Source organism: Cupressus sempervirens, chromosome 11, assembly GCF_028749045.1.
Source record: "Cupressus sempervirens isolate cs-2001-9-10 chromosome 11, ASM2874904v1, whole genome shotgun sequence".
NCBI classification, from domain to species: Eukaryota; Viridiplantae; Streptophyta; class Pinopsida; order Cupressales; family Cupressaceae; genus Cupressus; species Cupressus sempervirens.
Genome location: NC_143128.1, coordinates 187,621,163 through 187,637,142, shown reverse-complemented (window position 1 = coordinate 187,637,142; position 15,980 = coordinate 187,621,163). Strand labels below are relative to the sequence as shown.

The 15,980-nt window shown below is 38.2% G+C and overlaps 1 protein-coding gene across 6 annotated transcripts in view; it reads right to left on the bottom strand.

Moving 5' to 3' along the window:
* Nucleotides 1-15,980, bottom strand: part of LOC149528823 (phospholipid-transporting ATPase 3-like) — a 264,933-nt gene that overhangs the window by 88,040 nt on the left and 160,913 nt on the right. For all 6 annotated transcript variants that reach the window (XM_089811275.1, XM_089811274.1, XM_089811278.1 and 3 more), the window contains one exon: nt 14,375-14,517. In XM_089811275.1, coding sequence (XP_089667401.1) covers nt 14,375-14,517 — 143 coding nt within the window. The remainder of the gene's footprint in view (nt 1-14,374; nt 14,518-15,980) is intronic.

Sequence of the window (15,980 nt, the reverse complement as noted above, 5' to 3'; positions counted from 1 at the left end):
TATTACAAAAGAATGAAAGTACTTGCTCTTTTAACCAGAAAGAACCAAAGGAAAATAAAACACTCTCTCATAAACATGAAAGAATATTGCAGATTTAAAGATGATAATCCCACATAAAATGCCACACGACATGCACTAGTGAGTTTCACAAATTCCTGAGCAAACTTTCTGAACAACAAGAAAGAAATGCATATATTACTTCAGAAATTTAATGAAAAACACATCATCATAGTAAAGCCCGAATCCCACATTAAACACAATTCAACCAAAGTAACCATACGATCACATAAACAATGATAAGAGATTAACCCGACGATTAATCACTATTTCCCATTAACTTCCTAGTAGTAATCACTAAAAAAGATATCTAACAGCAGTATCAAAACAACTATATATCAGTAAATTGTTCAGAGAGTCGACCCTCCAAAGATCGAACAAAGCAAAATAAATAGCCACAGTGGGCTTGCGGATTAGTTTTAAAACTAACTCCTTGGGGAGTTATCAATTGTTAAAATAAAATGAAGTATTTTCTAGAACTACTGGAAAAAGAAAAGAAAGAGAACTATTGGCTCATGGCCCCTAGAATACTAACTAACTACCAGCTATTTTGCCAGCATTGGCATTCACCTCCTAGTTCATAGGGATACCACCACTTGCTTCCTTTTAGGCTTTGTGTACCACCAAAAAGTGATCAACTCTTTTTGCTAAGGAACTCCAAGCTGTTCAAAATGCAATTTCCACATCATCATGATCCAGGTGACATGTTCCAATCTTTTATCTTGTGCTTCCAAATGATCGGTGCAAAAGATCATCATCGAATCAGCTCTGGCGACTATTGCCAAGTCCTTAACACAAATCTCCTTTACTTGCTTCAATGCTTCTATCCTCGAAAAGAAAGCTGATTCTACTTCCTTTGAGCTCTTCTCTTCTTGGCTTACATTCTCCATAATCTTGACATCGATGCACCTGATGTCACCAACCAGGATTTTCTTTAAACAGTTCATCCCTTTTTGCAACTCCATGCACTCCTCCAGACCTTGCTCAATTATAATGTTCCTCCATTCCAGATTGACTCTGGCTATAAACAAAAAATCTGCATTAACACTCACCCTTGGTCTTTCGGCTAAAAGCTTGTCCACCCCATACTCCTGGACTTCGGAAATATCAATGATATATTCATCCCACTTCACTTTCTCAAATTTTCAAGCATTTATTTCTAATTCTAAAGGGGTCATCACCTTTTTTGCTATTGCATTAGTGTTGGTGAAGCGAGAGAAATAACCAATTCCTTCAATATTCATTTCACTTCCCATGCATTGCAGGCATGAGCAACTGACCTGTCTCTCTTGACATTTTCAATGAAGCTCTCATAAGTGGGAGAAGTAACAACAATAATAGATATTGCATTAGGTAATGCTCTAGTATCCAGACTTTATAGTGGTGAATATATTCCGTCATCATACACAAGGACTATTTAACCTCATGTTTTTCCCTTTGGTCTTTCCAAATGCATCGTGAAATCCTTCTGTTACCAGCAGTCAATTTTTTTATGTCATTCGCTCTAGATGTCAGGCTAAGGACAGTTTTCTCCACTGTATAGTCTTTCAGCATCACATCATCCAAATTCTTATCAACTATTGGCCTTAAAACATCAACTACCAAATGCCCTGTTTCTTCATCAACATCTAGCACAATTTCAATCTTGGGCCTCTTAACTTTAGGAATCTTTCCTAGGCACTTACTGACCATATTGTCCACTGGAAGAGTTGCAAGGACTAAACTTCTCTTTTTGCTTACTAACAACTCAAACTAGTTAGGGATGAAAGAACTATCCCTAAGGGGATGAGTCTGGAATACAAGGCCAACAGCCATTGAACTCAAAGCATTGACTCCTTCTACAGCCTACTTACTCCCTTGATCCATATCACCTCTTGAAATCTGGGCTGCAAATTCTTCTCTTAAGTCTACCTCAATTGGACCTATATGAGTCTCCAGCTGAGCTTTGTTGACTTTTCCTCTTTCTTCTACATGAGCAAGTCCACCTTACTAAGGGAGAGAATTGAATTGAACTTTGAACAGTAGGTTTAGGTTCAATTCTCAACTTCTGAACACTTGCAGTGGGAGAGAGAAGAACTTCATCAGTATTACAAACAAGGTGTGGCGAACTGGAACTACTAGAGACTTTCTTAACATTAGACACAACTGTCTCTAGTTCAGCTCCTCTTTTGTTTGCAAGCCATTGTTCAGTTCTTCTAATGACAAGCAAAGTTCTAGCTCGCAAGTCATCTTCTTCTAGTATTTCCCAATCAACCATAGGCAGAGGATAAGCTTAATCTATTCAACATACACTGGGTCAACCACTTCCTCATTTTTCCCTTCAACAAGTCTATAAATGTCCAATTCAAGGTTAAAATCCTTTATTTGTTTCAGAGTAAGCCTTGATGGCCATTGTTTCTTGACTTCATAATCATCTTCATAATCTGCCCAAAAATCTTCCATTTGAGGGACATGGGAGAAGGATGAGGGCATTTCAAAATATTCTATGGCAAAATCTTGGCTATCGAAATTAGAACGTGGAGAGTAGAACGAGAGGTTCGTGGTCTTGATTTCGACATTCAGACTTAGGGCATCTTGAACAATCTTGCACTAGTAATGTCCAACCTCAACGGGAAAGGTGTAGGTAGAGCCTTTTTGGGCCTTACAAGTTTTCTCCACTTTTGCCAACTGTTTGCATACTTCGATCAAAACATAATGATCTAGACAATATTGGGACAACCTCAAAGGTTTTCCTTCATGCCCTCCTATTCTCAAATATGTGAACTTTGGAAACTAAAGAAACTACCAAAAATAGTAACGAATTGACTTGCTTCTTTGGACAAGCTCTTATTTTCCTTACCTTGGAGCTCAAAAACCAACTTGGCAAGAAAAGTATCTTGAACCTTTTTGAAACCTTCTATGTTTCTACTCTTTTACAAAAAGGGTAGTACTCATAGACGGGCATCCTTAGATTTCACACCTAATCAGCAATGTTGTCTGGCAAACTGGGTAGTTAGACGGTTATGGGTATAGGCACAACTATGTTGCTTCATTGGCACCGTGTCGGATATTATATATATGGCATACACTTATGTAATTGGCATCATTTGATATTGAGTATTATTATTTTGTAGGGAAGCATTTGATGAATGAATAGTACTTTACTTTGTCAAGCTATATGTTTTTATTTTTATTCACCTACGGGCTCAATGGGAAAGACCTTTCCAATCTCTACCAAGGCTAGAATATAAAATAGGTAGGATGACATATAAAAGACGAATGTTCTAAACACCTGGGAAAGCTCCTCATGTAGTCTCACTGCTATGATATCAGCCCAATCAATGAATTTTCCTTTCCCCAAAATGGCTTAGATAAAAAACTATATCCAATTCTCCCAATGAAAGGCATGTGGATTTCCTTTTACTCTGTTCAAAAATGTTATAATATCCTTGATCTCTAGTATCATGTGTTCCTAGATAAAGCACATGGGAGATGGGAACCACCTCTTTCTTGTTTGAGCACCAACTCTTAGCAATTGTGTTATTGAATTCATTGGCATTAGTGGCGAATTGGGTATAGGATGAACTAATAATTCAATCTTCATACACCTCATGTGGAAGAATCCTCAATGTGCCCATTACACCAAATTTGTTCACATACACTAAGTCCTTTCCATTTTAGGTTCGGATACATTTCTCAGTGGCATCATATCTATCTTGGCATGCTAGGACAAGTTCAGGGCAATGGATGGAAATCAAGAGGCTTGCAGTAACCCACTTTTAGAGACTTTTTCAGAAATAGACCTGGGTTTAGAATTGGAAAATCGTGCTACTAATTTTCTAATGTCTTCATTAGCAAGAAATGTATCCTCAATCTTGGGCATAGAACTACTTATGGCTGAAGATTTTTCCTTTTCAGGTGATTTGGGATGGAAGGCAGTCATTGAGGATTTGGGTTTTAGCAAGCCACTGACAGAGTACAAAAGGAAAGAAAATATATAGAAAAGAATTGAACTACAATGAAAAGAAACAACAGCTCGCAAGAAAAAGAAATGAAGAACTCACCGAGATGATTGCATGAAAAAAACTTTCCTAGCAGAGGTGTCTAACGCTATTATTTTGTACGGAAGCATTTGATGAATGAATAGTACTTTACTTTGTTAAGTTATATGTTTTTTCTTGTCCACCTATGGGCTGAATAGGAAAGACCTTTCCAATCTCTACCAAGGCCAAAATATAAAATAGGTAGGATGGCATATAAAAGCCGGAAGTTCTAGACACTTGGGAAAGCTCCTCATGTAGTCTCAGTAATATGATATCAGCCCAATCAATGAATTTTCCTTTCCCCAAAATGGCTTAGATAAAAAAGTACATCCAATTCTCCCAATGAAAGGCATGTGAGTTTCCTTTTACTCTATTCAACAAGGTTATAATATCCTTGATCTCTAATATCATGTGTTCCCTAGATAGAGCACGTGGGAGATGGAAACCACCTCTTTCTTATTTGAGCACCAACTCTTAGCAATTGTGTTATTGAATTCATTGGCATTAGTGGTGAATTGGGTATAGGATGAACTAATAATTCAATCTTCATACAACTCATGTGGAAGAATCCTCAATGTGCCTGCTACACCAAATTTGTTCACATACACTAAGTTCTTTCCATTTTAGGTTCGGATACATTTCTCAGTGGCAACATATCTATCTTGGCATGCTAGGACAAGTTCAAGGCAATGGATGGGAATCAAGAGGATTGCAGTAACCCACTTTTAGAGACTTTTTTGGAAATAGACCCGGGTTTAGAATTGGAAAATCGCGCTACTAATTTTCTAATGTCTTCATTATCAAGAAATGTATCCTCAATCTCGGGCACGAAACTACTTATGGCTGAAGATTTTTCCTTTTCGGGTAATTTGGGACAGAAGGCAATCATCGAGGATTTGGGTTTTGGCAAGCCACTGATAGAATACAGAAGGAAAGAAAATATATAGAAAAGAATTGAACTGCAATGAAAAGAAACAACAGCTCGAGAGAAAAAGAAATGAAGGACTCACCGAGATGAATACATGAAAAAAACTTTCCTGGCAGAGGTGTCTAACGCTATCTCCTTATATCTCTGAACAAAACAAATTTCTTACCTTAAACAGCGATTGCAAAAAGAGAATGAAAAGGAAAGTCTTTTTAAGGCATTTGACCTGGAGGGGCATACATGCAGACAGGTGAGGGAATGAGTGATGTGACAGGGTACTTTCCATCATTAAATGCTTCCTTCAATTTCGAACATACCAAAATATATCTTGACATCATTACCCTTAATCATCAATAAATACATGTCTTTTCCACAGTTTTCGAGAAAGAAAGATAATCTTTTGTATAGCCACTTGTACGGGCATGCATCTTTATTGAGGCAAGCTTTCAGACCCAGGAACTTTGAACCTTGAATTACTAATAACAGTTCAACGTTCAAGTTCGTTGGTCATCACATATTGGAACTGATGCTCATAAGTTGACAAGACTCAAAGATTACTGATTGAACTGTTAAACTTGAACACGGATGTTCAATGTTCAACTTCACTAATGAGCAGCGAGGTCTAAAAAGAGAACAAACCTACCAAGCTTAAATTGACCTGACACTATGAACCCATGAACTCATGAATTTTGACCTTTGGACTAATATGTTTATAGTTCAAGTTTAGTCTGAAGTTCAAAACTTGAAAAAGTGCAAAACTGAAAATGAATGAGCTGGGTTTCTTGCTTCATGCGAACTTCCAGTTTTTTGCGTATGGCTTTTCATCTGAACTTTCCTTCTATAAGCACCACTTGTCACACCGCATTTATTGCGGGAGTTTTTTAGGCTACGATATAATGGCTCTGGCCAGCGGTGAACCAGTTGTTTCTGGTGTTCATGTTGTTGCTTCGATCTGCCATGGCACCACCTCAGAACAAACGCTTGAGCAAGTTTGTCCCGAAGATTTTTCACGAGGTAATCCTAATATTATCCTTCCTTTGCAAGAATTTGATGCTGCATGTGACTGGTTAGAACAGCACACCTTGATAGGTTATTTTGTGGTTAGGACTCCTACTAAAGCTATGCTCAGAGAATGCGTTAACAAGAACTGGACTCCTCATGGAGTCCGCCTTGACACTGTGCAAAACCTTACCAAAGGTTTTTTTCTTTTTTTTCGCTTCGCTAACCCATCGCAAGCAGACGCAGTCTTGCGTTCCTCTTTGCTTGTTTTTGAAAAATGGTCACAAGACTTTACAGTCTCGGAAGATAAAAAGCTTAGGGTTCCTGTGTGGGTCGAGTTCCCAGGTCTACCCCTACCATGCTAGCCTTTCATTGAGTCCATTGCCAAAGCCCTTGGCAAAGTTGCTACCAAGGAGCCTGAGAAATTTTTTAATACTCGCCCACAACGACGCGTTTGCGTCGAGGTAGACCTTTCCAAGGATCTTAAGGATTCTGTGGAAATTCAGATTGGGACTCAGACCTTCTCCCAGAAGGTGCTCTACTTGAATTTCCCCAACACCTGTTATAGGTGCCAGTTCGTGGAACACAAGATCAAGGACTGCCCTCTGGCTATGCCTAGGGTCAAGCCCACGCCTCAAGAAGTGCCTGCCAAACAGGCCGAAGGGAAAAAAGAAGAATGGGTTACTATTGGGTGTAAGGGCAAGACTCCCTTGGATCCCTTGCCCCCCAAGCAGTCCTATTCTACAGTCGCCGCGGTTCCTCCTATCCCCACAAGAGCGTCAATTCCTGCCAGCGTTTCGCAAGCGGCGTACAAAGGAACTACTCCCGGAGTTTCGCAAGTTTCACACCCTGCTGGCACATAGGGGATTAAAGCAATCGCCAGGGCTTCTACCTTGGCTAGGTTGCGTACTCCTCTTGCTGCTTCTTCCATAGCACCACCAGTGACGCAGCGTTCTCACAGTCCTCCTGGATGTGCGGAGATACCAGAGGTGAAACGTCAGGTTGTAAGTCCAAAGAATTTTCCTTTTGACTTCAACCATGTTTCTACCTTCTTGCGGAATAGCTACTCCTCTTTGGAGGACGAAGATGATATGGAAGAGTTCTCATGAACTTCCTATCATGGAATGTTCGAGGTCTCACAGACCTCCCCAGAAAGTACTATGTTCGAGATGTCCGTCATAGACTTGGTAATTTAGATTTTCTCTGTCTACAACAAGTTAAAATTTCTAGTTTCATGCTTTCTTCAACATGCCACGTAATTTGGCAGCATGGCGTGATGTTTTCTTCCCAGCACGAAGCTAGCCAAGGTGGTGTAGTTACTCTCTTGTCACCTCGCCTTCATTCTGCTATTATTTCACACGGTTCTGACCCCACGCATAGAATTATTTGGCTTTTACTTTCCATTAACAATCATTCTTTTGGAGTCATTAATGTTTATGCTTCCAATAATGCTGTGGAAAGATCCCAGATGTGGGCTTGGCTAGCTGACAACTTGCCTCCAACTACTTGGTTATGTGTGGGGACTTTAATATGGTTAAAGTGACCTCTGACAAAGAGGGCATTCTACCTTTTCGCTAGACAGCTGGGGAAAGACAAGCCCGGTATTACATGCACAATAAATTGGGCCTTTTTTATCCCAATACCAACTGCCACCAAAATAGTGGGGTTTGGCACACCTGGTCCAACATTTGAGCTGGCTCTGACCGCATATTAAAACGCCTTGATCGTGCTATGATCACTACGCAATCTTTTTTCTCTTTTTCAGAGGATCGAGATTTGCCTATCATTCCCCTACTAGATGTGACGTTATCTAATCACTACCCCATTTATTTTGTCATTTCTTGGCAAACAACTGTCCCAAAGGTGGCCAAGTCTCAGTTCTTCCTCATGATGCATGCTTCCACCATTTCGCACATCCTACGTGTCTGGAACTTGGAGCCATGTTCGCATTCTCAAAGGGGATGGATTGAATGGTGGAATGATGCCATTATCAGAACTGCTCAGTTCTTGCGCATTTATGGGCAATAATTGGCTATGTTCCATAAACAGTCATATGAAGCCTGTACGCTTGCCCTCAAAAAAGCCTCTAAGGCCCTCATCCTCAATCCCTTTGATGTGGACTTATAAATTCAGCCTGCCAAGCTTCACCATGACAAACAAATTGCTGATAATTATGCTGCTCGGGGAGCCCAAATCAAGGCCCGTCTCCACTGGTTGGAGGTTGGCAACAAAGCCTCGAAGGAGTTTTTTTAGGCTCTTCGTGCCCGTCATACCAATGTTGGGATTAAAAAAATCAAACAAGGAAATGTTGTTCTATCTAGTCTCCTTGCCATCCTGCAAGCATTTGTTCATCACTATGAGAACGTGTTTAATTCGTAGGGAAATCTGGTTGCTCAGGAGGAAGCTCTCAGAAAGTGTATTTCTGTTACTCCAAACCATCTAGCAGTTGAGCAACGCGCTTTTTGTCAGCAACTTCTTTCCCTCTGAGACCTTAAAGAGGCAGTCTACTCCATGGCGGATGACAAGTCCCCTAGGTGTGATGGGTTTCCTTGTGAATTCTACAAACACCTCTGGGAGCATATAGGTCCTAATCTGCACAAAGTTTATCTTGAAGCCTATCACTCTAAAATCTTAGGAGTCATTACAAACAAAGGAAATATCAAATTCATACCTAAAGCTGGTGATCCAGAGGACATATGTAATTGGAGACCAATTACCCTTCTGAATGTATCATATAAGATCATTGCCAAGGCACTCTCTCTCAAAATCAGTCACATGTTGCCCTTAATTGTATGACCAGAACAAGCTAGATTCATCAAGTCCAAATATATTCTTGACAACATCATTGCTGTTTGGGAGGGAATGGAATGGGCTTGCAAGTCCAATCAAAAGGCCATCTTTTTAAAGATAGATTTTGCTAAAGCCTATGATCGCATTGAATGGCCCTTCATCTTGGCTATGCTCCAGGCTCTGCGTTTTGGCCCCAACTTCCTCCAGTCCATGGAGATGCTCTTTGGGATGCTAATGCTTGCATTACCATCAACAATTCACAATCTGAGGCTTTTGGACTTCTCCGTTCCATCAAACAAGGTTGTCCACTAGCTCCTATGCTTTATGTCCTTGCTACCGAAGGTTTTGGATATTTACTTGCGCATTCTATGTCTTCAGGACTGGTTCGTGGCATTTCCTTGCTTGAATCATCCTCCCAGTTAGTCAATGGACACTTTGCTGATAATTTTTTTCTCACTCTTTTAGAGGATGAAGAAAACATCAATGATGCTTTAAGTTGCCTGAACACCTTTTGTCAAGCATCTGGTTCTACCATTCAATGACATAAAATGCTCTACTTCCGCCGGTCATTTTTGCCAGCTCCACCTTGGCTCAGCCAATTTGAGTGGAAATGGGTTGTTCACGGAGAAATTTTCCGCTTTCTTGGCATTCCTTTTACATTCTAGGTGTCGCCTGTGGAACTTTGGAATGTTGTGCTGGCCAAGATTAGCAAAAAGCTCGACTACTAGCTCACAAAGCCGCTCTCCCTCGCGAGAAAATTCCAAATTTGTTCTAAGCGGCCACTCATGTGTATTACTCCTCCTGCTAGGCTCCATCCAAAGCTTCTCACATGAAGCTGGAAAGACTACTCAAGGATTTTCTCTGGGCCTCTGGTTCTGATCACCATGGCTTTCACATAGTGGCCTGGGATTTTTGCTATCTCCCAAAAGAGTCTGGTGGTCTTGGCTTGCTTTCCACTCAGAAACAAGGCCTTGCTCTTTGTGCAAAATGGATTATTAGGGCTATCTCAGGAGATGAAGCTTGGAAGATTCTGGTTGGGCACTGCATTTCTTCCAGATTTCCCATCAACAGGCCTGCTTGGAAGGGGATTAGTTTCCAAACCCTTCTCATTATGCATGAGCCCATGGTCATTCAAGGCTCATTCGTCATCAAGAGCATCTGGAAAGCCTGGGAGGCTGTTATGCCCTGGCTTCGATGGGCTGGAGATGAATTTCGCGATGGCCTCTCCTTGAATCAGCAGAACATTTGGTGGTCTCCCCTGTTTTCCATTTAGGGTACTCCCCTCGCCAAGACTAGAGGGGCCAGTGCTCTGCATTTTTTCAAACGTAGCATCAGAAATCCTAAGGACCTCTTTTCACGGGTCACCATGAGTTTCAGGAACTGGGAAGATATGCAAGTACAATATCACCTTGTCCATTCAGACTGGTAGACTTTTGACCTTCTACTTTCTTCCATCCCTGTTCACCTAGTTCATAAAGTGGGGATTCAGTCTATTCACCCTTGGTAGCTTGATTGGAAGTGGTATCCTACCACTCCTTTTTCTAATTACAAGCCAAGTTTGGGTTACAAATGGCTTTTGCCTCATCTTCCCATGGTGGATACACTAAACCACAGATGGCATTTCCAATCTTCTCTTTCTCAATGGAGAAAATGCTTTGATACCATATGGAATGCTATAACTGAACCCAAGATTGCGCATTTTGCTTGGTGCCTAGCCTTCCAAGGTCTTCCCCTGCGGCCTTAGCTCAAACACATTGGGGTTCCTGATCCTAGATGCCCCTTTTGTGGACAACCAGAGTCTTTCTTGCATTTTTTTGGTTCTGCAAGCGTGCTCAAAATTATTGGCACTAGATACATGATTTTTTCAAGCCATTCAGACCTAAGCCTTTCTCTTGGCACAAGATTTTGCTGGGTGACTCTGCCAAATTTCCTTGAAAGCTCACCCAGATTTGGCATACCTTCAAGCTGGAGATCCTGTTTTCTCTGCGGAATGATAGGAATGTTGTGCTTTTCACACACAGTTTTGTGGATGTTAACATTGCTATGTATACTAAGGCATGCATTTGTAATAATGTAATTATGCAGATTCAAGTGCAAGCTAACAAGGTTGCACTCAAAGTTGCTCACCTGCAGGAGCTGCTCAATCACTGGGGCAATGCTCCTTGTACTATTGCCAAAGTTCCTCCTGATGCCTCAGAAGAGACCTCGACGCCCAGCGGCCGCCGTCCTCGGTGCCACTCGCACACCCTGCGCTCCCAGGCTTCCCGCCGACGCTCTCCCAAGGGTGGTGATGGCAGATGGAGGCACCGCTCAACTTCCCCACCCTGTGGTGGTACTAGTTGGTCCCTGGCTCCTCCTGGTTCTCATCGTGTGCACTCAGAGAAGTGGCCTCGCCTGGATCTAACCATTTCTCCTCCGCGGCCAGAGGTTAAGGATGCGGAGGCTACCACTGTTGCTATTGTTGTTGATGATGGCTGGACTGTTCCCAACCCACCCCCAAATCCTAAAGATGATTGGGGTTTTCAAGACAAAGGTGATCCACCACCCTTGGCTGGCACTGCTTTGGCAGCCTAAGGTTGCCTTATATGTTTTTTTTTTATGAATGGTTTCTATTTCCGGCTACGACCATGTTTTTTGTCCAGCTTCGGCAATGTGAACTCTTTCGCGGGGTGATCTTGTATCCCCCAACCCTTTTTTTGTGAATTGTAAACTGAGTATATTTCATTAATAGAAAAGGACACTATTCATCAAAAATGAATGAGCTTCTTGACAGGAATGGTAAAGACGTTGAACTCTTGAACTCTTGATCCTTTCGGTTCAAGTTCAAAACTTATTTCAAAAATGAAGGTTTTGTTAGACATGTGACAATGGATATTGACCTAGACTATGTACGGGTAACACTATGTATTTTCACAAACATTTTGGATAACCAATTCAAGAAATGTTATTTATGCTTATGAATAAGTCTCTAGTCATCCAAATGCATTCCATACAAGTTGTGCTTAAAATTCAAATTTTGCAATTTTTGACATACATGGCATCTTGTAATGAACCCTCTTTGGGGGTCCATCATTTTTTACAACTTTCCTTTTATTTATATTCTTTTTGCCATATTTTTCCAATGATGCCTTTGACAGATGCTAAATTTCAACACTCACACCATTGAAACTAAGAAAGAAAGTTGCTCCATTTGCCAAGTCTGATTATAATTTGATCACTGGTCTGAAGTCCCAATCTGAAGAGATAGAATAATTTATATATTTCCCTAATCTAATCTCTTGAATCAGTTCATATATATACTCATACCAATAGCCAAGACATAGGGGAACATGTCCATTCGTTAATGAAAAGACACAACTGTATATTTAGGAAAATCTCTAAAGTCCCGATCCTTAATCGGTTGCATTAATAAACAAATTCCAATATGATCTCCAATCTATATAAGGCAGTTGATAATTTGCCCAATCTAATACATGATCCATATTATAGCAAGAGTATAATGCTTGATACAAGGGAAATATAATCGAATCGCTCAGATTTTCATACTTAGTTTGGTAATGATAATATGAGTTCCATACAACGAGTACCTCAGCAAGGTAAATTTAATGCCATCCATATATGTCTGGCTATCTATCCCATATATACTTGGATGATAGAATGGACGCGACTTTAGACATCTAATGGTTATTTGAATATAATTACGTTTAGTATATATTTAATCCTTCTATACAATATATTCTTCATTTAATATTTTAAATGTTCGTGTTTAATATTTGTTGTACTTTGGAAAACACACTTTGATGGTATATATTATATCATAATTATATTATAATTCACGTTATAATAAATAAATGGTAATATTGGTGTAACTTACTAACATTTATATCTTTCATCATAAATAATTTAATTTGGATAATAATACTCTATAAGGTGGTATTATTATTTATGTAACTTCATCAATATAATTATTATAATTACATAATATTAGACTATTTACTTTTATATTTGTATATTTATATTGTACTATTTTATATTAATGGTTGTACCATATTTAGTAATAAATATAATATTATATTGATTAATTAATCAATAGTATTTATATTCAAATGTGATAATAGTTAGATATATTATCATCTTATTGATTTATAATGTAATTATAACATATTATATATTATATTAATAATAATATTAGCAATATCATAATTCTTAATACTATTAATAATGTAGTATATTTTCTTTATATATTATTTATAATAATATTTAATTCTTAATTATATTACAATATTATCCTTGAATATGTCCATTTCATAATATAACCCATGTAGGTAAATAATATTATTGGTATTTGATATCATTTATGGTCAAAGTATTAATTTGTTATTTAATTTATTTAACTCATTAATATTATAATTATAATATAATATTTTACATAATTATGCTATAATCTTATATATTGTTTTATTTTATATTATCAAATATATCACTATTATATAATAGATTATAATATTTTTATTATTAATTATTATCATTGTATAATATGATATTTGAATATTCATATATCCTTTTAATTTGGGCTCATGACACATCCTTAGTTTGATTTCAATTTGCGCGAACGTCTGATTTTGTGGCTTAATTATTTATTCATAATAAGCTCTTACGTCTCAGCTTTATCTGTCCCATGTGCTTTACGCAATTTGAACATTGAATTTTAATGCCCTACTACCAATAAATTAAGCAATTATTTGATAGTGGAGTAGAAACTAATGACTAGACTTCACCCAACAACTCACTTCCTCTTTTGGTTAGATCTCCCTTAGTCCATCACAGATCATCAAATCTTGTCTTAACCTATATACTTTAATACTAACATTCATTTTCAACAGAAGCATCAAGGTCAAGATTTGGTTCAACTTCATTTGAACCACATTCCATTATAAAGCCACTCCTACTAGCTTCACCTATTTCAATTGCAAGTGTTGCCTCGTCTTTAGAGTCTTGGGCAAGCCATGCAACTATAGCATCTAAATTAGAGCACTCAACAGCCACATACCAATTCTTTTCAATCCCTCATCATATTCTGGATTCTTATGCTACAATAGACAAAGGTTAGAATGTATCAAGATTCGAGACTAAATTTTCTGCTCCTTTTGCACCCAAGTGGCTGTGCTTGGCCATCATTACGAAAGTTTGCTTTTGTGAATCCTAAAATAATCTGCCCTGTAATTACAAAAGACATCAAAGAACTAGGAGTTCTGAGATAAACATAGTGCAATAACAAGATCTCCAAAAAACTGTTCAGGCTAATGTTTACCTTTTGTCTAAAATATATACTACATACAAAAATCTCAAAATGGTAAAAAAAAAAAATTAGTATAGGTTAACAACAATATAATGTTTGTTAGTCCACAGCATTAATCTTCAAAAATAAGCAACTTGAAATGTGCAATACTTTTGCAGCTGATGCAAAAAACTATGACCATATAGCTAAGACAACTATACAAAAAGTAACCTAATTTTTTGTGATTCTTGATTAACCAATCTGGGACACATAATAGACACTATGGATATATAGTTAACACACCTGTGAAAGAAGAATCCTAAGTTTTTAGCCGCTACAACAAGTGCAGCTTCATCTGGGGAAGATACTTGGTAATTGATTTCCTCTGATGTGTTTTCTCCATCTGGTAAGGCACTGTGACAAACAGCAAGACATCTAAAAAATTCCTGCGAAAATTATTTGAATAAAAAGTTAAGAAAATTAATCCAAAATTTAACAATATACAAGCAATGAACAACATTTAGATATAGCTACAAGATATATAATGTTTCACACATTTAGGTTACAAAAAGAAAAATTTCTGCAGAATATGCATCCACTGATTTTCTTCAAAATTAATACAAATTAAAAGAATAGCACAAACTCAATGAGTTGAATTGTCATTTTCCATTTGCCAAATAATAGAAGCTGAACCTTTCAGGACAAATCATACAGATGATAAATAAAAGAAAAGCTTTGAAATGTCCCTTTTTAAAATTAAAAATAGTTACAGCTATAGTAGAACCATTCAAAATCTCTACATCAATCAATATTTTTGAGATGAACAACATTCAATGATTTAACTAAGTCTATTTACTTATGGTGATTTAAAATCATGTAGAAATGAGAGATATGCCATAATGCAGAATTGGATTGACGGGTTTTATTTTTGGTACATAGATATCTACAGCTGTTCATTGGTGTTACTAAAATTTGCATGAAACGGACTCTTCTTGACAAGTTGTTATTGAGTGAAATCATGGGATTGAAAGTTACAACGTCATTGTACTAGCGATTGATAGCCACGGTACTAGTCAGATAACTGTATCTGGTGAAGAGAGGTTGTTTATGAGGGAAATTTAATTATGTTTGAAGCTTGTCAATGGACAGGGCAAATGGGTATCAAAACCTTTGATGTTTCTCCAAGAGCTTCACAGATAGTAATACCTTGTTGAAAGATTCTCAAATTCCTGACAAACATTCTTCAGAACTTCACGTATCAATAACTAAGCACCAACACTTGACGTTGAGTTACATGCTCTTGAAATGAGTAGATGGAGGCTATATGGATGTGCTATGACTGGTTTCCTGTTGATAGAGTCATTCTACAAGAATCAGATGTGTGGGAAGTACAACAGTCAAACAGTCATGGAGGTGGGAATCAAAGAGCAAACTGAGAAGTTGAGAATGTACGAGACAGCCCAACATTACAATAGAGAAGTGTTACAAACAAATTATAAGTCGTGTGTGTACCATGAATTAGAGGTGAAGTCTCAACAAATTGGTTTCTGTATAGTGGGTCATTGTGACAAGATCAAGCTGAAAGAATAAATGAAGGAAAGAAATGTCTGACTCGATACAAGGGACTGTTGCAATTTCCTATTTCTTTATAAGGTCAGAACATTTGTATTTCTTCATTCTTGACGTTGGAACGGCATATATATATATATATAATTTAATATGTAACTGGAACTTTGGTAGACCCTGTTCAACAACAGTAAGTAATATCAGACTAAAAAAGTCAGTGCTGCTAGCTTCTTACACGTGAGTGATATTAGCTGCAATTGAGCTTGTGTTGGGTTCAAAAAGTTAAAAACAAATCATCTCTAGTTGAATTCTGAAAGTTATAATATCTTATCCAGCAGTCATA